The sequence below is a fragment of the Bubalus kerabau genome, chromosome 6 (assembly GCF_029407905.1).
Source record: "Bubalus kerabau isolate K-KA32 ecotype Philippines breed swamp buffalo chromosome 6, PCC_UOA_SB_1v2, whole genome shotgun sequence".
Lineage (NCBI taxonomy): Eukaryota > Metazoa > Chordata > Mammalia > Artiodactyla > Bovidae > Bubalus > Bubalus kerabau.
Window position 1 is genome coordinate 119,775,607 of NC_073629.1, and position 20,947 is coordinate 119,796,553.

General features: G+C 43.8%; 1 protein-coding gene and 1 pseudogene across 1 annotated transcript; both read right to left on the reverse strand.

The window, feature by feature from the left end:
* Positions 1-606: 606 nt before the first annotated feature.
* Positions 607-1,557, reverse strand: LOC129656358 (olfactory receptor 12-like). Its single transcript, XM_055587051.1, has one exon. It carries the CDS (start codon positions 1,555-1,557, stop codon positions 607-609), a length of 951 nt encoding a protein of 316 aa, XP_055443026.1.
* Positions 1,558-19,747: 18,190 nt separating this feature from the next.
* LOC129656359 (olfactory receptor 12-like) lies at positions 19,748-20,666 on the reverse strand (annotated as a pseudogene).
* Between the last annotated feature and the right edge of the window lie 281 nt (positions 20,667-20,947).

Sequence of the window (20,947 nt, forward strand, 5' to 3'; positions counted from 1 at the left end):
AGGAGCATCTGAAACAGGAGCACAGGTGCTCCCTGCTGCCTTGTTGGGTGGTAGCATCAGTGAACAGAAGGGGGAGGGGAGGAACAGCCCCACTCAGGATTGAGGGGAAGCATGGTTTTGTAACTCCCCCTAATTGGCTGTGGTGACCCAGGCTATTACCAAGAAAGCGGCAAGGCTGAGTGTCCTCAGGTTCCCCTTCTATGTGGTTCAGGGGAGATTACCAACCTCATAATTACAGTAGATTTAGGGGAGGAGGGATAGGAATGGCCTGAGAGTTTATCTACTTACATACCTTCACTGGAAGTTTTTGAACTTGGGACATAAATTCTGTTTCAATATTCTGTTCACTACTCTAACAGTTGTGTTATTCAAACTTCAAGATTAGGGTCTTGCCCCATCATTCACCATCATTTTTCTGGGCCTTATCTGATCTCTTCATCTCACACTTGCATGGGGGGCCCATGATGTGCTTTCACAGTGTTGAATGAAATGAATGAAAGAATCACTTGGATGAATGAAGAACGAATACTTCCAACCAAACCTCTGTCTCGCCCAGAGCCCTCATGTCCAGCCCTCAGGACATTCTGTCTCTTCAGTCACCCTCTTTCATGTGGCTATGTGCTTTTGGACCAGTCTCCACAGAGCATCCTTCACGTCCTTGTTTCTCAGGCTGTAGATGAGGGGGTTGAGCATCGGGATGATCAGGGTGTAGAAGACAGAGACCACCTTGCCCTGCTCCATGGATGCCACAGCTCCCGGCTGGGCATACATGACAAAAACAGTCCCATAAAACAGGGACACGGCTGTCATGTGGGAGCCACAGGTGGAGAAGAGCTTGTGTCTCCCTCCTCCTGAGCGCATCCTCAGGATGGTCACTGTGATGTAGCCATAGGAGGTGAGGACCACGAGTGTGGTGCCCACGATGATGAGGCCACAAATGCCAAACATGACAAGCTTGTTGATGGCTGTATTGGCACAAGTGAGCTGAAGCAGGGGAATCACATCACAGAAGAAGTGGTTGATGTGGTTGGAACTGCAGAATGGGAGGCTGAATGTGAAGCTGGTCTGAAGGATGGAATTGAAGCAACCTCCACAGTAGGAGCCCAGCACCAGGCAGGCACAGACCGAGGGGCGCATGGAGATGGGGTAGCACAGTGGACTGCAGATGGCCACGAAGCGGTCATAGGCCATCACAGCCAAAAGGAATGCCTCAGTGGTGCCCATCATGGAGAAGAAGAAGAACTGGGTGGCACATCCCTTAAAGGTAATGACCTTGGAGGAGGACAGGAAGTTGACCAGGGCCTTGGGGCTGATGACAGATGAGTAGCACAGGTCCACAAAGGAGAGGTTCTTGAGGAAGAAGTACATCGGGGAGTGCAGACGGGCATCCAGGGTGATGACCACGATCATGGTGAGGTTCCCTAGGATGGCCACCAAGTACAGGGCCAGAAACACCGCAAAGAGCAGGGCCTGGGTCTGCGGACCACCATCAAATCCCTCCAGCACAAACTCCTGCAGAAGCATCTCTGAGAGGTTTCCACTTTTGGGGGGTTGCATGGCCCTGCACTGGGGGACACGGGGCAGAGAGCAGAGAATAAGTGGGAGACAACAAGGGGAAGTCAGTCTAAGTCAGATCATTTTCTCTTGGATAACAGGGGCCCTTCAGCACCTTACTGTTCACTGACTAAGAGACCACCGGCTACACAGTTCTGCTCCAGATGAGCTCAGGTCGACCTGAAATGTAAACATTTCCTCTGATTTACTAATTCCTAAGTATGCTTGAAACACTCACTCTATGAGATGGCTCCAGGGGTCCTGCTGAGCTGAGAGTCTCCAGAGTAAGGATGGCTTCCATCTCCCTGTCCTTGTTTTGCAGGACATGCTCTCCCTTCCCATGGGGATGGCTGAGTGGTGCCATTTCTGCACCTGCTCAAGTATCCAATCCTGCACCTTCCACCCCTATTTTATTCATTTTTAATTTTAGAAATCATTAAGCACCTGATGCTATCAGGAACAGACCCAGTGATGGTTCTAACTCCAGGCCAGTGAGGGAGCAGACCAGGGACCAGCCCTCACCAGGCTAAAGTGAAACTATGTCTGTCTCTCCTGAAGACCCCGAGACCTATCTCAGCATCTTTATCTCTGATAAGACTGTGATGGCAACCAACAACAGAGTCCTCCACATCCTTGAGAATCTAAGGGTTCTTTCTTGCAAAGCCCAGATGTTAGGCAGTTCATGAGCAGGGGAGAGCCCAGCTGCATGGTCTGAGAACAGCAGAACAGGGGCTGTGACACATTCAGGACATGGCATTTCCTCCCCCATCATTACTTTTGTGCCCCTGGTTCCTCTGCACACCCCATGGGGCGATTGCTTGGAGCAATGGGAGCCACCAACGCGGTTACATCTGCTCAATGACTGGGCCCTCCTGCTGGGTGCTGCTTCCTGTCCCTGTCACAGCCCAGACCTCCCTTGTCTGCCTTGAGCAGGGCTGACCACCACACTTTCATCAGACATGGGGACCAGCTGCGTGATGGCCACAAGAGTGGTTGAGGGGAATCCTGCCCAAAGATGGAGGAATGAAAAAGGAAGTTGGACGCTGAGCCATTGTGCTTCCTTGGAAGGCAAGCAGATTAGTCAGTGGGTGGAAGTCTATTTCAGAGCAGATTCCACATTTTGTAGAGGTCAGATCTGCAGTGTCATGGAGCTGGCTCTCTTTGGATGGAGTGAGTTCCCTGGAAGTGGGGATATACCGGCAGAGGTTGGGTGGTCAGTGGTATCTGTGGAGGAGAGATTACCCCAAGCTCCCCTAAGCAGGGGAGGTAGTCTCTTAGAAGGTAGTCTGAGAGAGTCCATACTTCCCCAATAAAGGACAGGTTGACTACAGTGAAGGCTGTCCAGTTTCCCTCTCCTGGGAGACTTGACCCCAACCATCACATGAATGAGATGGGACAGTATGACCTGGGATGTCTAGGCAGGATCACGGTAATATTGGTTTGGAGCCAGTGCTAAAAGTGGAGTGGGTCACTGCTGTACACGCCATGGCTGCCCACCCCTTTGCTGCCAGCCCTGACCTGTGCACACACTCACATTCACCAAGGCCAAGCTTTTGCTTCCATCTCTGCCCACACCTTGCTCATACATACAGCAGAGCCACTGTGGCCAGAGTGACTGTCTTCTCCCCACCACCCCATGCTGGCTGTCTTGCTCCTGTGTCCACTAGTTTTCCCAACTTCCTGTTTCTGTTCTGTTTCCCAAGGCCATTCATCCACCTCAGTGGCCTTAGGTCATCAAAACAGTGACCCTTAGGATGCCTGGGGAAGCACAGGAGCAGAGATGGACATCTTCATCTGGGAAGTCAAGCTCTTGGTTTTTTAAAAAAACAAACTCGCACATTCCTTTGGTTGTTGAGACAACTCAGTGTGACTGTAGCGCTGGCCTCAGGAAACCTGCCTGTGAGTTGAGCCTGGTAAATGCCTCAATGGGGGAGGCAGAAGAACCCAGTGTTGTCTACAAGCCTCTGTTTTTAAAGACTGTGTTCTGCATCTATTCCTTGCAAACTGTAGCTTATCAAGTGTGGTCTGAGGTCTAAAGCTGGCCAGAAATGCAAGATCTCAGGCCACTGAATTTAAACCCATGGTGATACAAGACCCCCTAATTATTTCTACTGTTGTTAAAGTCCAGAACTTCTGCCTTGACTGGCCCTGCCCAGTCCATGGGGCTATAAGTGGTGATGTGTCCAGGTCCAGGCTCCCAGGACTCACCTGTCAGTGATGCTGATCACAATCTGTTGAGTGGTGATCACCCTGCTCCTGTGATGTCAGGAGGGGCATGACCCACCCAGGACCCTGTGCTCCCGGGGAGGACTCCTGACCCAGGTCTGTGCTGATGATAATGACGTGGTGTTGAGCACCCTCCTCCACCGTGTTCAGCTCTGGCCTCCTGTGCAGGGAAGTGAGAGTGGGGAGGGTGCAGAAGAGAGCACCTGGGGTCACAGTGATAGGCAGACCATGTGCTCCAATTGCCTGCTGCAGGAAGTGCTTGGCTCTTAGTACCAGCGGAAGACTGGCTCAACTCACCTGTTACTCTGTCTTGCCCCCTCAGCTGGATAGTATTCATGGCACCTGCATCCTTGGTCCCTCTGCTGGGGAAGATGCTCTCCACTGGGCACAGCTGGGACTCTCATCCTCAGTTGGCCAATTAGGTGAGACTTGGCCTGGGAGTGCACTGAGACTCCCAATTCCCTGGATCCCAGGAAGATGCAGCCCTGTGGCTAAACTTCCTCTGATACATCTCTGTCCAAACCAGGAGGGGCAGGAAGCCAGAAATCTCCGTGGGAGCACTGTGGTCCACCAGACAAGAAGCAAGTCATTTTAGAAGGACCAGTGGCCATCTTGGAAAGGTCTTCTCAGGACTGCAGGTGTGGCTTCCTGGCCTGCAGTCCTTCCTCCTCTGCTTCATCCTTGTATATTGGTGTGATAAAGAGTGATGGGAAGGACTCTGTGTCTGCAGAAGCTGCAAAACGTTTTCTCATTTATAATGTGGCCCTTCCCTCAATGCAGGTTGAGTAAGCATATCTATTAAAACAAAATATTTTAATCCTGGACAGAAACCCCAAAACAAAGTATAAAGTTGATATATGGTTACTATTAAAATATAGGAAGTGTGAAAGTAAAAAGTTGGAAAATGTAGTATCATAAATAGCCTGAAAAAGCCAAGGCTGCTATATTTCAATAATTATCAGACAAAGTAGATTTCAGGAGAAAATTTTGCTCATAAAAGGACATTTTTAAATCCATTAAACATTTTTTATTTATTTTTAATTGAAGATGATTGCTTTACAATATTGTGTTGGTTTCTGCCATACATCAACATGAGTCTGCTATAGGTCACATAGCAGGGACACCCTTTTTCTTGCAACTCCCTCCTATCTCCCACCCCATTCCCCCGCTCTGGGTTGTCATAGAGTCCTGGTTCGAGTTCCCTGAGTCATAGGGCAAATTCCCACTAGTTATCTATTTTACACATGGTAGTGTATATGTTTCCATGCTACTATCTCCCTTTGTCCCACCCTCTCCTTCCCCCACGCCATGTCCATAAGATTGTTCTCCTCATCTGCGTTTTCATTGCTGCCCTGCAAATACTTTCATAAGTGCCATCTTTCTAGAATATATATATATATATATATATATGGATTAATATATGATATTTGGTTTTCTCTATCTGACTGACTTCACTCTGCATAATAGGTTCTAGGTTCATCCATCTCATTAGCACTGAGTCAGATGCATTCCTTTTTATGACTGAATAATATTCCACTGTATATATGTACCATTGCTTCTTTCTCCCTTCATCTGTCAATGGACATCTAGATTACATCCATGTCCTCAGTTCAGTTCAGTCACTCAGTCGTGTCCGACTCTTTGCAGGCCCGTGAATCGCAGCACGCCAGGCCTCCCTGTCTATCACCAACTCCCGGAGTTCACTCAGACTCATGTCCATTGAGTCAGTGATGCCATCCAGACATCTCATCCTCTGTCGTCCCCTTCTCCTCCTGCCCCCAATACCTCCCAGCATCAGGGTCTTTTCCAATGAGTCAACCCTTCACATGAGGTGGCCAAAGTACTGGAGTTTCAGCTTTAGCATCAGTCCTTCCAAAGAAATCCCAGGGCTGATCTCCTTCAGGATGGACTGGTTGGATCTCCTTGCAGTTCAAGGGACTCTCAAGAGTCTTCTCCAACACCGCAGTTCAAAAGTATCAATTCTTCGGCACTCAGCTTTCTTCACAGTCCAACTCTCACATCCATACATGACCACAGGAAAAACCATAGCCTTGACTAGATGGACCTTTGTTGGCAAAGTAATGTCTCTGCTTTTGAATATGCTATCTAGGTTGGTCATAACTTTTCTTCCAAGGAGTAAGCATCTTTTAATTTCATGGCTGCAGTCACTATCTGCAGTGATTTTGGAGCCCCCCAAAATGTCCTAGTTGTTGTAAATAAAGCTGTGATGAACATTGGGGTACACGTGTCTTTTTCATTAAAAGGACATATCATAATGAAATCGGAGAAGGAAATGGCAACCTACTCCAACATTCTTGCCTGGAAAATTCCATGGACAGGGGAGCTTGGCAGGGTACAGTCCACAGAGTCACAAAGAGTTGCACGTGACTGGGTAACTAACACTGACTGACTCATAGTAAAATATTCAATTTTCAATTCTCAATATTCAAGTGGATGATGTGAAAATTTTAAATTTGTTTGAAACTTAAAAAGATTAAGTATATAAAGGAAAATCTGACAGAATTAAAAAGAAATGCAAACATCCAAATCATGGTTTATCATACTGTCTCAGTAACTGATAAGCAAACAGGAAAATTGTAGTCGTAGGTTAGATTTAATTCAACATATTACCTAAATGAGATTATTGGGTGTAGATAGAAAACTATACTCAGAAACTGTAGAATGTAAATTCCCCTGAAGCATAGAGAACATCACTATGATAAGGTGAATAGAGTCTCCCTCCAAAAAAAAAGTCCACCCCAAAAATCAGAAATTGATCTTATTTGAAAATAGGGTCTTTCAAAATGAGTGTGTTATGATGAGGTCATGCTGGATTAGGTGGACTGTAAATCCAATGACTTATTTCCTTATAAGAGGAGGAAAGGACACAGAGACATAAAGACAAAGGGCATGTAAAGACTGAGCAGAGGTTAGGGCAATACAGCAACAGGGGAAGGAGTGCCAAGGATACCGGGAGTCTCCAGCACCTAGGAAAAGGCAGGGAAGAATTTTTTTTAAAGAAATTTAAAAGGCAGCCAGAACTGCTGAAAACTTGATTTTGGACATCTATCCTCCTGACCTACGAGAGAGTAGGTTCCTATCGCTATAAGTTGCCAACTGTGTGTTAATTATTTGTGGTGGCCCTGATGACTGACACAGGAGAGCAGAGAGGGAGTTTGCTTTTACCTGGCAAGGTCAGCAATACACTTTCTCTCTCCTATCTCAAGGGTGTATCACCTCTCCAGCTCTATGTCAAAATGCACTCTGCAGGGAACTTGATCACCTTTCCCAATCCTTCCATGTTCTAGTTCACTTATTTCAATTGCTTTAAACATGAAAGCATACCCTAATTACTTGCAGAATCTCCTTTAGAGAGACATTTAGGTTACTTCATTTTTATGTGTTTTTTTAATAGTGCGTGTTATGCAATGGATATTTTTTCCCCTTTAAAGTGTATATCTAGAGAAGGATTCTTGAGTACAAAGACATATTTTTTCTCAACTTCATTAATTTTCATGTTAATTTTACATTATAGAGACTCCTTTTCTTCTATTCTTATTCATTTTGTCATCCCCTTACTCTACACAACTGAAAAGATAAGACTTCTCTTTTAAGAAGTCCTGGTTCCATGGGACTGAGGCAGTCTATAAGGTGCTCCATGACCATGGTGTTGTCTAATAAGGTGAGCATAGAGGTTACCCTTGCCAATCTCTCTTTTCTCTTCTAATTCTCTAGAAATATGGTCTGTCTACATCTGTAACATCCAAAGCAAAAGGGTGGTGATTTATTCTTCCTATAAATCGTTCTAGCCTTTTGCTCTTCTTGGTGAGCAACTGCATTGCATAAGCTTCTTTCCTACATTAACAGTTATCTGACCACTTTTCTCTCAAACTGATTGTACCAACGGGCTGCAATAAGCAGTGTGGGAGTCTTTGTTTTCACCATATTCCCTCATTTTCTGAGTGTGTTAGATACACGTTGCTTTGTTTTAATTTGAGTTTCCTAAATTCACAATGAATTCTAGTAACTTTCTGAATTATTTTGGCCATTTGAGTTTCCTTTCTTATTGTTCTTTTAGATATTTGACAAAACTAGTTTCAACTGTTTGCCCATGGACGGAGGACCCTGGTAGGCTGCAGTCCATGGGGTCACTGAGGGTAGGACATGACTGGGCGACTTCACTTTCACTTTTCACTTTAATGCATTGGAGAAGGAAATGGCAACCCACTCCAGCGTTCTTGCCTGGAGAATCCCAGGGATGGGGGAGCCTGGTGGGCTGCCGTCTATGGGGTCACACAGAGTCGGACATGACTGAAGTGACTCAGCAGCAGCAGCAGCAGTTTCAACTGTTTGCACTAAAACATATCTAGCTTTTTTTCAGGAATGGTCCCTCTTGCTTTTTCTTTTTAAAAAGTCCTCTACATATTCTTTGAAAAAGAACTGTACAAAAAAGATCTTCACAACCCAGATAACCACGATGGTGTGATCACTCACCTAGAGCCAGATATCCTGGAATGTGAAGTCAAGTGGGCCTTAAGAAGCATAACCCTGTGTATGAGACAGCAAAAGAGACACTGATGTATAGAACAGTCTTATGGACTCTGTGGGAGAGGGAGAGGGTGGGAAGATTTGGGAGAATGGCATTGAAGCATGTATAATATCATGTATGAAACAAGTCACCAGTCCAGGTTCGATGCACGATACTGGATGCTTGGGGCTGGTGCACTGGGACGACCCAGAGGGAGGGTATGGGGAGGGAGGAGGGAGGAGGGTTCAGGATGGGGAACACATGTATACCTGTGGCGGATTCATTTCGATATTTGGCAAAACTAACACAATATTGCAAAGTTTAAAAATAAAATAAAATTAAAAAAAAAAAAAAGAAGCATCACTATGAACAAAGCTAGTGGAAGTGATGGAATTCCAGTTGAGCTCTTTCAAATCGTTTTAGGAGGATGCTGTTGAAAGTGCTTCACTCAATATGCCAGCAAATTTGGAAAACTCAGCAGTAGCCACAGGAATGGAAAAGGTCAGTTTTCATTCCAATCCCAAAGAAAGGCCATGCCAAAGAATGCTCAAACTACCTCACAATTGCACTCATCTCACATGCTAGTAAAGTAATGCTCAAAATTCTTCAAGCCAGGCTTCAGCAATACGTGAACCGTGAACTTCCAGATGTTCAAGCTGGTTTTACAAAAGGCAGAGGAACCAGAGATCAAATTGCCAAAATCCGCTGGATCATCAAAAAAGCAAGAGATGAGTTGCCAGTCCAGGTTCGATGCACGATACTGCATGCTTGGGGCTGGTGCACTGGGACGACCCAGAGGGATGGAATGGGGAGGGAGGAGGGAGGAGGGTTCAGGATGGGGAACACATGTATACCTGTGGTGGATTCATTTTGATATTTGGCAAATCTAATACAGTTATGTAAAGTTTAAAAATAAAATAAAATTAAAAAAAAAAAAAAAAAGAAAATCCTAACAGATCTCAAAAATTACAACCAGGAAACTACTAACTTATATGGCTTGAGCAACTGCTAGATGACTTCATCCCATGATTCCTAGGGCTTTTCCAAAGCCTGTTGATTAGAAGAAAATTCAAGCTTGCACATAAAAATGTAACAAACCTGTTCATGACAAATTACAATTGACTTCAGATTGTTTTTAAAGAAAATTCTTGTCTTCCTAAAGAGTTTGATTCTACCCAGGAAGCTTTTAACTGTACTTATTAATGGGTTGAACTGAAATCTTCCCCTGCTAAAAGGACCCTCAGAATGGTGAATTTACATCCACTCCAGATTTAGTTCATCTGGCAAATCAGCTCTCTGACACTCATGGATGAGTCACCCATAAAGAAGACCACCAAAATTCTTATCTTCAATTTCACAAACTAAATTTCCTAAGCCAGACAAGAATCCTCCTAGTTTCTCCTGTTATTGCAAAGAGCCAGGACATTGGAAAAGAGATTTTACAGAGTCTAGCACTTCAGGTTGCTTCAGCCCTCTTAACCAGCCTTTCCAACATCCTTTCAATTCTCAGTGATAGGGCTCCAAGGAACTCCAGGGGCTCTTCCCAATCCTCCCTCCCAACTGGTTTGAAGAAACTTTTCTCCAAGTTGGGGATGAATCTCTTTCAGTCCTAAAAGACATCAGAGCCACATTCTCAGTGCTCAGCCCCACTACAATAAAGCGGCCCTTGCCTCAGAGTTCTAAAACACTTCAAAGAGAGGGGATCTCTAATGAGCCACAAGAGGGTCCTGTCTCTGCACTTACTTCCTTTTGTTTAGGTCCTTTGAGACACACGTCCCTTTCTCCTTAGTTCCCTCATCTCTACCCATTTATTAAGCTGAGACTTCTTAGAGAAGTGTCTTGCTGGAATTTTTTTCTCCCTATATAAAATAATTCTAGAATTTGACTACAATCATCAAAACAACCAACTAGGTGAATTTAAAGACCCTGTGACATCTTTTATTTGCTCCATCTGTCGTGGACCTAAAACTTATTCTGGAAACATTGATCATCTGTCCCTCCTGAATCAACTATCTTTCTTATGGGCAAACTCTCCAACTGATACTGGAAAAATTCACAGTGCACTTGCCATCAAGATATTCAAATAGATCCCTCAGAACCTCTTTCTGCTAAGCTAAGTCACTTCAGTCGTGTCCGACTCTGTGCGACCCCACAGACTGTAGCCCACCAGGCTTCCCCGTCCCTGGGATTCTCCAGGCAAGAACACTGGAGTGGGTTGCCATTTCCTTCTCCAATGCATGAAAATGAAAAGTGAAAGTGAAGTCACTCAGTCGTGTCTGACTCCAGCGACCCCATGGACTGCAGCCTACCAGGCTCCTCCATCCATGGGATTTTCCAGGCAAAAGTACTGGAGTGGGGTGCCATTGCCTTCTCTAGAAAGAAGTTCTGCTAGAACCTCTTTCTAGCATTTATTAATACCCCATAAGTAAAGAAGGCCTTCAAGGCATAAAGCCCTTAATAGAAAATCACAAGGCTCAAGGCCATGGATTTAAAAATAATTCTCAGTCATAAAACTGAATAAACCCAGAGAGTCTCAGATAAACCTCATGTGTTATTTTGCATTAAAAACTAACATAGGAAAGGGAGAGGAGTCTCCCAACATCACTTTAAAAGTGCTGACCTCAGAAGGTAACTTCTGTGGCCAGCGAATATCCCCCTCCTGACAGTGCCTGTGCCTTGACTTCATGAGGGAATACCTAGGTTCATTTCCACCCATTCCTCACCCATCACCACACAACATGTGGAATCATAGTCCCCTGATCAAGGATTGATCCCAGGCCCCCTGCAGTGGAAGCACAGAATTGTAACCACTGGGCTGCCAGGGAATTCCTGCTATCACTTTCTGAAGATAATTCAGTCACGTCTTTCTGAGCAGCATCATTCATACCTTAGATGAATGTTTTCTTCTGTCAGATTGTGTATGGTGTACTTAAACTTGTCTTCAGCTTCAGTAAGCTTGATCTGGAGTGTTTTCTCCAGAGTTGCTACCACAGCTTTCTGAAAGACAGGTACATTTTAATAGCCATCTTTCCTAAATTAGAGTCACGCAGGGCAGAGCTACATGGCAGAGGGTTCCTCCCTCCAGCTCCCATCCCCACTCCAGCCAAGATTCACCTCTCTCTGGAGTTCCATCTGGGTTTGGTAGAGGGTTGTGTTAAGTGATTCTAGGATAAGAGCTTGAGCATACAACTCTTCCTCTATGACCTGGGTAAGAAGAAATTATTTCAGGACATTGCACTGATGTCTACGCATTTATCCCCTTGTTCAGGACATTTGGATTAGAATGTGAAAGCATCAACTTTAGCCACTCCTTCTCCTGCTCTGTTACTATGCCCTGTTCATTCCATCCCACTATGTCTCACTAGCCTATTCCCCTCTCAATAGCCTCACTGGTACAGCCCTCACCAAAGCTCACATGGGTTGTCAAAACAGCTATCAATTATCCATTCATTAAACAAGGGTTTATTAAATATCTAGTATGAATTCCAACTACATGACTGTCTAGAAAATGCAAAACCATAGAGACAGTAAAAAGACCAGTGGTTGCCAGGAGTTAGGAAGGGAAGCAAGGAATGAATAGGAGGATGGAGGACTTTTAGGGCAGAGACATCATTCTGTATGATGCTGCAGTGGAGGCTGCATGGCATGATGCATGTGACAAAACCTATGGGATGCAAACAGGCATGCCAACCCCGTATGCCAGCTGCTGTACTGTACTGTGTGCTTCTGAAGGTACTGTGCTGTAAGATTAAACATGTTTTCTTTAAAAAAAAAAAAAAAGCAAGAGAGTTCCAGAAAAACATCTATTTCTGCTTTACTGACTATGCCAAAGCCTTTGACTGTGGATCACAATAAACTGTGGAAAATTCTGAAAGAGATGGGAATACCAGACCACCTGACCTGACTTCTGAGAAATCTGTATGCAGGCCAAGAAGCAACAGTTAAAACTGGACATGGAACAACAGACTGGTCCCAAATAGGAAAAGGAATACATCAAAGCTGTATATTGTCACCCTGCTTATTTAACTTCTATGCAGAGTACATCATGAGAAATGCTGGGCTGGAAGAAGCACAGGCTGGAATCAAGATTTCTGGGAGAAATATCAATAATCTCAGATATGCACATGACACCATCCTTATGGCAGAAGAAGAACTAAAAAGCTTCTTGATGAAAGTGAAAGAGGAGAGTGAAATAGTTGGCTTAAAGCTCAACATTCAGTAAACGAAGATCATGGCATCCAGTCCCATCACTTCATGGCAATTAGATGGGGAAACAGTGGAAACAGTGGCAGACTTTATTTTTTGGACTCTAAAATCACTGCAGATGGTGACTGCAGCCATGAAATTAAAAGGCGCTTACTCCTTGGAAGGAAAGTTATGACCAACCTAGACAGCATATTAAAAAGCAGAGATATTACTTTGCCAACAAAAGTCCATCTAGTCAAGACTATGGTTTTTCCAGTGGTCATGTAAGGATTTGAGAGTTGGACTGTGAAGAAAGCTGAGCGCTGAAGAATTGATGCTTTTGAACTGTGGTGTTGAAGACTCTTGAGAATCCCTTGGACTGCAAGGAGATCCAACCAGTCCATTCTAAAGGAGATCAGCCCTGGGTGTTCATTGGAAGGACTGATGTTGAAGCTGAAGCTCCAGTACTTTGGCCATCTCATGTGAAGAGTTGACTCATTGGAAAATACCTTGATGCTGGGATGGATTGAGGGCAGGAGGAGAAGGGGACAACAGAGGATGAGATGGTTGGATGGCATCACCAACTCAATGGACATGAGCTTGTGTAAGCTCTGGGAGTTGGTGATGGACAGGGAGGCCTGGAGTGCTGTGGTCCATGGGGGTCACAAAGTGTTGGACAGAGTGAGTGTCTGAACTGAACTGATCCTATTTTAGAATCAATTTTTTCTGTTGTATATAAATTCTACCAAGAATTAATGGCATTGATTTTAGAGTCAAGATAGTATTTAACTTTGGAGGACAAGAAATGAGATTTAGAAAAATTTCTTTGTCTGTGTTTGGGTGATGAAAAGTTCCATAATTGGATTTTATTTTAGTATTTTATATATTATATAATATTAGTATAAATATGACATTTGTATTACAACTAAGTATTCATAAGTATAAATATAAGTATATTATAAAGAAAGTATAATATTAGTATCAATATAAATATTCGTGTCTTCCATTCTGAGACTAGGAAGGTGGATGCTGTGGCTGGAGGTCTGGATCATCATCTCTAATGACAGTGTCACCCATGGCCTTGGTGTGATGGGGCAGGAACCCTGGAAACATCCAACGCAAGTGGAACCACCACATTCTCCTCAGACCACTGACCTGGTTCCTCCATGAGAGACACTGTTTGTCAGATCTGAGCCACTGATGCCAAGCCTAGTCCCACTGAAGTCAGTCTCTCCAGGTGGAAATTTGTCCGTGTATTTTGATTATTTCTCGAACAATTCTCTTTGATGATGGTAGTGAAGGTGAGTTGACAAGAGGCCAAGTGGAGGCAATGGGCCCTTTCAGTCAATGCTTATCATTGCTCGATGGGAGGTGGCAAAGCCCTGCATCCGGGTGCGCTCAGGATGAATGGTAAAGAGTATGGGGAGGGTATTAGGGATTTTTTTTTTTCTGTGTGAAGTTTGAGTCAAGGTGATACAAGATATTTATTCTCTTTCCTACTAAATAAATGCTTTGATGATAACAAACATTTATGTGCATGATACATAAAAATATGGGGGGGGGGAGGAGAGAGAAAATAGTGTTACTGACTAGTATGTAAGTAAATACATAAAGAAAGCTAAGCACCAAAGAATTGATGCTTTTGAACTGTGGTGTTGCCTGGATGGCATCACTGACTCGGACGTGAGTCTGAGTGAACTCCGGGAGTTGGTGATGGACAGGGAGGCCTGGTGTGCTGCGATTCATGGGGTCGCAAAGAGTCAGACACAACTGAGTGACTGAACTGAACTGAACTGATATAAGTAAATACAATGAAAACTTGTGATGTTTTGGAAATCAAAGACTGTAACTCAGTACATTAAGAGGATGATGGGGGAAAATCCCAAGATCAGCTCAACTAATGTAGGTGAATGTTTTAAAAATCCAATTCCCTTTAATTGTATATTAAAAAAACAAATAGAAAATGAAAGAAAAAGTTCAACTAAGTGAAATCCACATAGGAACTCCCACAGCTAACATCATACTCTCTAGTAAAAGCTTTTCTTCTAAGATTAGGAACAAAATAAGAATGTCTCTTGCCACCTCTATTTAACATAGTACTGCAGGTCCTGACTAGAGCAGGTAGGCATGAAAAAGACATAAAAGAGATTCAAGTTGATAAGGAATTTAAAAATATCTATATCTACAGATGACATGATATTATGTATCAGATCAGATCAGTCGCTAAGTCTTGTCCGACTCTTTGGGACCCCATGAATTGCAGCACACCAGGCCTCCCTGTCCATCACCAACTCCCACAGTTCACCGAGACTCACGTCCATTGAGTCAGTGATGCCATCCAGCCATCTCATCCTCTGTCGTCCCCTTCTCCTCCTGCCCCCAATCCCTCCCAGCATCAGGGTATTTTCCAATGAGTCAACTCTTCGCATGAGGTGGCCAAAGTACTGGAGTTTCAGCTTCAGCATCATTCCTTCCAAAGAAATCCCAGGGCTGATCTCCTTCAGAATGGACTGGTTGGATCTCCTTGCAGTTCAAGGGACTCTCAAGAGTCTTCTCCAACACCACAGTTCAAAAGCATCAATTCTTTGGTGCTCAGCCTTCTTCACAGTCCAACTCTCACATCCATACATGACCAGTGGAAAAACCATAGCCTTGACTAGACAGACTTTTGTTGGCAAAGTAATGTCCCTGCTTTTGACTATGCTATCTAGGTTGGTCATAATTTTCCTTCCAAGGAGTAAGCGTCTTTTAATTTCATGGCTGCACTCACCATCTGTAGTGATTTTGGAGCTCAGAAAAATAAAGTCTGACACTGTTTCCACTGTTTCCCCATCTATTTCCCATGAAGTGGTGGGACCGGTTGCCATGATCTTCGTTTTCTGAATGTTGAGCTTTAAGCCAACTTTTTCACTCTCCACTTTCACTTTCATCAAGAGGCTTTTGAGTTCCTCTTCACTTTCTGCCATAAGGGTGGTGTTATCTGCATATCTGAGGTTATTGATATTTCTCCTGGCAATCTTGATTCCAGCTTGTGTTTCTTCCAGTCCAGCGTTTCTCATGATGTACTCTGCATAGAAGTTAAATAAACAGGGTGACAATATACAGCCTTGACGAACTCATTTTCCTATTTGGAACCAGTCTGTTGTTCCATGCCCAGTTCTAACTGTTGCTTCCTGACCTGCATACAAATTTCTCAAGAGGCAGATCAGGTGGTCTGGTATTCCCCTCTCTTTCAGAATTTTCCACAGTTTATTGTGATCCACACAGTCAAAGGCTTTGGCATAGTCAATCAAGCAGAAATAGATGTCTTTCTGGAACTCTCTTGCATTTTCCATGATCCAGCGGATGTTGGCAATTTGATCTCTGGTTCCTCTGCCTTTTCTAAAACCAGCTTGAACATCAGGAAGTTCACGGATGTATACAAAACCCTAAATATCCATGAAAAATGTGTTAGAAATACAAAATTTAGCAAAGTGTCAATATATAAAATCAATACATTAAAATGAGAAGCACTAATATGCACTATTAATGAACTACATAAAAAGGAATTAATAAAGCCAATCCATTTACAAAAATATCAAAAAGAATAAAATACTAAGGACTAATCTTAGCCAAGGGGACAAAAGACTTAGGGATATAAAACTAGAAATCATAGCTGAAAGAAGTTAAAGGTATTCAACATAAATGAAAGATATCCCAAGTGCATGAGTTGGAAGATCACAATATTACCCGATGTTCTGAGATTCAATGCAACCCTTATCAAAATCACAATGTTATTTTTTCTAGAAAATGAAAACACATTTTAAATTCATATAGAGTCTCAGGGAGGCTATATTACCAAAACCAACTTGAAAAGAAATTTGGGGGTCTCAGACTTCTTTATTTCTTAATATAAAAGCTACAGTAATCAAAACAGTATGGTACTGGCACAAAGACAGACTGGTTGAACAATGGGGCAGGATAGAGAGCTCAGTAGTGAACCTTCATGGTTTTAGTCAAATGACCTCCAACAAATGTCCCATGGAGAAAACACAGCCTCTTCAACAAATGTCATCGGAAAACTAGCTGTGTATGTACACCACTATAAAGCTGGCCCTTTACCTTGCATCATGAACAAAAACCACTTTAAAATGGAATGAAATCCTAAATGGATGAGCCGAGTCTCTTAAATCCATGGAAAAAACATAAGAGAGAAGCTAATAGTCTTAGATTTAGGCATGGTTTCTTGGATATGACATCAACAGGATATGAAACAAAAGTGAAATAGACATGTGGGATGACATCAAACTTAAAAACGTGTTTGTTAAAGACTTAAATAGTAATAACAGTGTGGAAAGGCAAGCTGTGGGGTGGGGAAAATGTTTGCAGATGTCCAATAAGAGGATAATATTTGGAATACATAAAAATTACTACAGTTAAGCCAATAACTGTATTTAAAATTTTCATATTACTTGAAGGCATTTCTCTAAAGATGATCTACAAATTGCCAACAAACATATAAGAAAATGCTCATACTTTACAATCATTAAATGGCTGACATGAAAGAGAAAAGAATATGTGTTGGCTATTATGTGGAGAAATTGTAATGATTTTGCCCTGTTGATGGGAAGAAAAATGGTGCATCTACTATGAAGAGTAATATAGGGTTCTTCCCAAAATTGAAAAAGAATTATTATATGATGTAATAAAACATCTAAATAGATACTATAAAAAAGAAAAGAAAGAAAAGAGGTAGTCTGTCTAAGAGATATTTGCATGCCCATTTACATAGCAACACTCTTCTGCATAGTCTAAAAGTGGAGGCAACCCAAGTGTTCCTTGGTGGATGAAGATGGAAACAAAATATACGCATGCGATGGAATACTCTTCAGCCTTAAAAAGGATGGAAATACAGTCAGATGCTTCAAAATGGCTAAATCTTGAGGACACTATGCTAAGTGAAACAACCAAACCCCCAAAAGACGAATGCTGTAGGTTGTACTTTTCTGGAGTATCTGAAGAAGTCACATTCGTTAGGATAGAAAGTAGAATGGTGGCTGCCAGTGGTGGAGATAATGGGGAAACAGGGAGTTATTGTTTAGGGGCATGGAGTTTCAGGACTGCAAGATTGGAGATCTGATATACAACAAGTTCAGAGATCTGATTTACAACAAGGTGACTATGCTAAACACTACTGAACAGCATGCTCAAAATTAGTTACAACAAAAATGCTATTTTTTTGGATTATAAAAAGGTAGAAACTTATAAAAGTTAGTAGAGAATCAACGTCAAAACTACAGTATGGTCTTGAAGTGTAATGGATTTATTTTCCACTTAAGGAGAATAAAAAACCTAGAGTTGCATCATGCATATTTTGGGGATCAGTGACTAGTTAACACTGAACTCAAATTGGAATCAGGCAGTAGGTTAGGTGTGAACTAAGAACCTACTGTGTACCAGCAGCTTGCAAACCATTAACAGGATAAAAAGCCAAATAAACCACTTCTGACACCTTACAGTGATCTTCAGTGTAAAGATCAACCAGGGGTAAAGCCAACCTGTAGGGTTTTAAAAATAATTCTCTTTAAGAGTGTTTGAGAATTTCTACTCAATCTAAAATCAGACAAGCTTTCCTGATTTAGTCAAATTTAGAATTAAGGGTCTTCTAAGATCCACAGATTCCTTTCTGTTTGTACCATTAAATGGACATAATGATGAGAAATCTAGAATCGCAGACAACATATTGTGCTTTTTCTTTCATTTGCAAATTTAAATGAAGTATTCCATGGAGTGACAAAAATAAAATAGATGAGAGAGAGAGAGAAAGAAGGAAGGAAGAAAGATGAGGAAAAGAGGAGGAGAGTGAGGAGAATAAAAGAGATGAAGAAAGAGAGAGTATGAGATAGAATTATATAATAGCATGGGATGACAAGGAGGCATGTCATTTGGGAATGGAAAATTGTAGGCACTCCTCAGAGTGAAGGCATTATGTGAGAGGAATACAGTAATCTATGGAAGGCTTTGAATTAATTTTGGAGCCCAAAGATGAGACAATGGGATCAAGAATCCAGAAGGGTCCTTGGATTATCTACCCCTTCAGTAATGGTGATCAACAGTCTGATGACTTGGGTGTTCTAGCCCCTCACCCACAGTTCTCCTGAGCAGGAGAGCAGGGAGATGGAGAGCTGTGATCAGAGGCAGGGCACATCCCCACTGACCATATAGGGTGCAGACCATACCATGTCCAGGGGACCACCTTCTGGTAGTGACCATGGGAGTGGATGACTCTAGGGACCTATGACAAGGAGGCCATTGGGCTCTGAGTCCAGGCTGTGTGTTGAGTCCAGGGAGCAATGAAGATGGAGCTCTGAACAGGCAAGTCAGGATTGAGGGTCCAGGCTACCCTGGGGAGAGTGGGGCAGAGAGCAGGGAGCTGTGCTCTCTGCCAAGAAAGTGCACCTTCCCTCTCTAACTTCTGCCTCTGCAATAGATACCAGGACCTTCCTCCTTATTCAGAGATACCTGTGCACCATATTCTGTGGTCTTAACTAGCCAGGACACTGTCACGTGTCAGGCTGGGTTGTGAAAGATCAGTAGAACTATGGATTTGGGGCATCTCTGGGACTCCTAAGGGGAGAAACCCAAGACAGGGAGCACTAGGAGCATCTAAAGCAGGAGCAGAGGAGTTCCCTGCTGCCTTGTTGGGTGGTAGCATCAGTGAACAGAAGGGGGAGGGGAGGAACAGCCCGCTGCAGCACTGAGGGAAGCATGGTCTTCCTGACTCCCCATAACTGACCCGCATGTTATCACTAAAGAAGGGGCAAGGCTGAGCCTACCAATGCCCCCCTTCTAGGTGGCTGAGGGGGAATGCAGAGCACATATTTACATGGATTCAGTGAAGTGAACTGAAGAGGAGGCATCAGAGTTTGTGTAGTTTCATGTCTTCAGTGAAGGATGTTGAATTCGGACACATATGCTATTTCAGAGACTCTGCTCACCACTCTGCCCACTCTGTTACCTAGACTTTGAGCTTGGAGTCTTACCCTTTAAGGATATTAATTTTCTGTTGGCAAGTAAATGCCTTATTCATTTTTCATCTCATACTTGCAGTTATTTTTTTGTCCAGGATATGCTTCCAAGAAGGATTAAATAAAATATAGGATGAAAGAATAAATTAAATGAATGAGGAATTAATTCCTCAAACTAAACCCAGGGCCTCCTCCAAAGCCCTGTTATCCTGCCCTCAGGAAAACCAGTCTCTGCAGTCACCCTCCTTCACGTGGCTGTGTGCTTCTGGCCCAGTCTCCACAGGGCATCCTTCACGTCCTTGTTTCTCAGACTGTAGATGAGGGGGTTGAGCATCGGGATGACCAGGGTGTAGAAGACAGAGACCACCTTGCCCTGCTCCATGGACTGCACAGCTCCCGGCTGGGCATACATGATAAAGGCAGTCCCATAAAAGAGGGACACGGCTGTCATGTGGGAGCCACAGGTGGAGAAGAGCTTGTGTCTCCCTCCTCCTGAGCGCATCCTCAGGATGGTCACTGTGATGTAGCCATAGGAGACAAGGACCACAAGTATGGTGCCCACAATTACGAGGCCACAGAGACCAAACATGACCAGCTCATTGATTGTAGTGTCAGCACAGGCAAGCTTGAGCAGAGGCGGCACATCACAGTGGAAGTAGTCGATGTGGTTGGAGCTGCAGGATGGAGTTGAAGGAGCCCCCACAGTAGCAGCCCAGCATCAAGAGGGCACAGACCGAGGGGCGCATGGAGATGGGGTAAAGCAGGGGGTTGCAGATGGCCATGAAGTGGTCATAGGCCATCACGGCCAAGAGGAATCCCTCAGTGGTGATCATGGTGGAGAAGAAGAAAAACTGGGTGACACATCCTGCAAAGGTGATGACCTTGGTCGACGACATTAAGTCAAACAGGGCCTTGGGGTAGATGACAGATGAGTAGCACAAGTCCAGGAAGGAGAGGTTCTTGAGGAAGAAGTACATTGGGGAGTGCAGACGGGCATCCAGCGTAATGACCACGATCATGGTGAGGTTCCCCAGGATGTCCACCAAGTACAGAACAAGGAACAGAGCAAACAGCAGGGACTGGGTCTGTGGGCCACCCCCAAACCCATCCAGCACAAACTCCTGCAGAGGCATCACTGAGAGGTTTCCATTCCCATAGGGTGACATGGCTCTCAGCAAGGAAACAAGCGGCAGACAGCAGAAAGCAGGTGGGAGCAAATGAGAAGGAGCAGGTCAAGGTCACAAGGTTGTATTCTTTTGGAGAACAGGATCCCCTCAGTGATCCACTGCCCATGGCCAAGGGACAACTAGATACCCACCCTTCTTTTAGATGAGCTCCAGCTGACCTGAAACATAAACATATCCTCTAATTCCTAAGTATGCTTGGACCATAAAAAAAGACAGGCACCAAAGAAATGACACTTTTGAATTGTGGTGCTGGAGAAGAT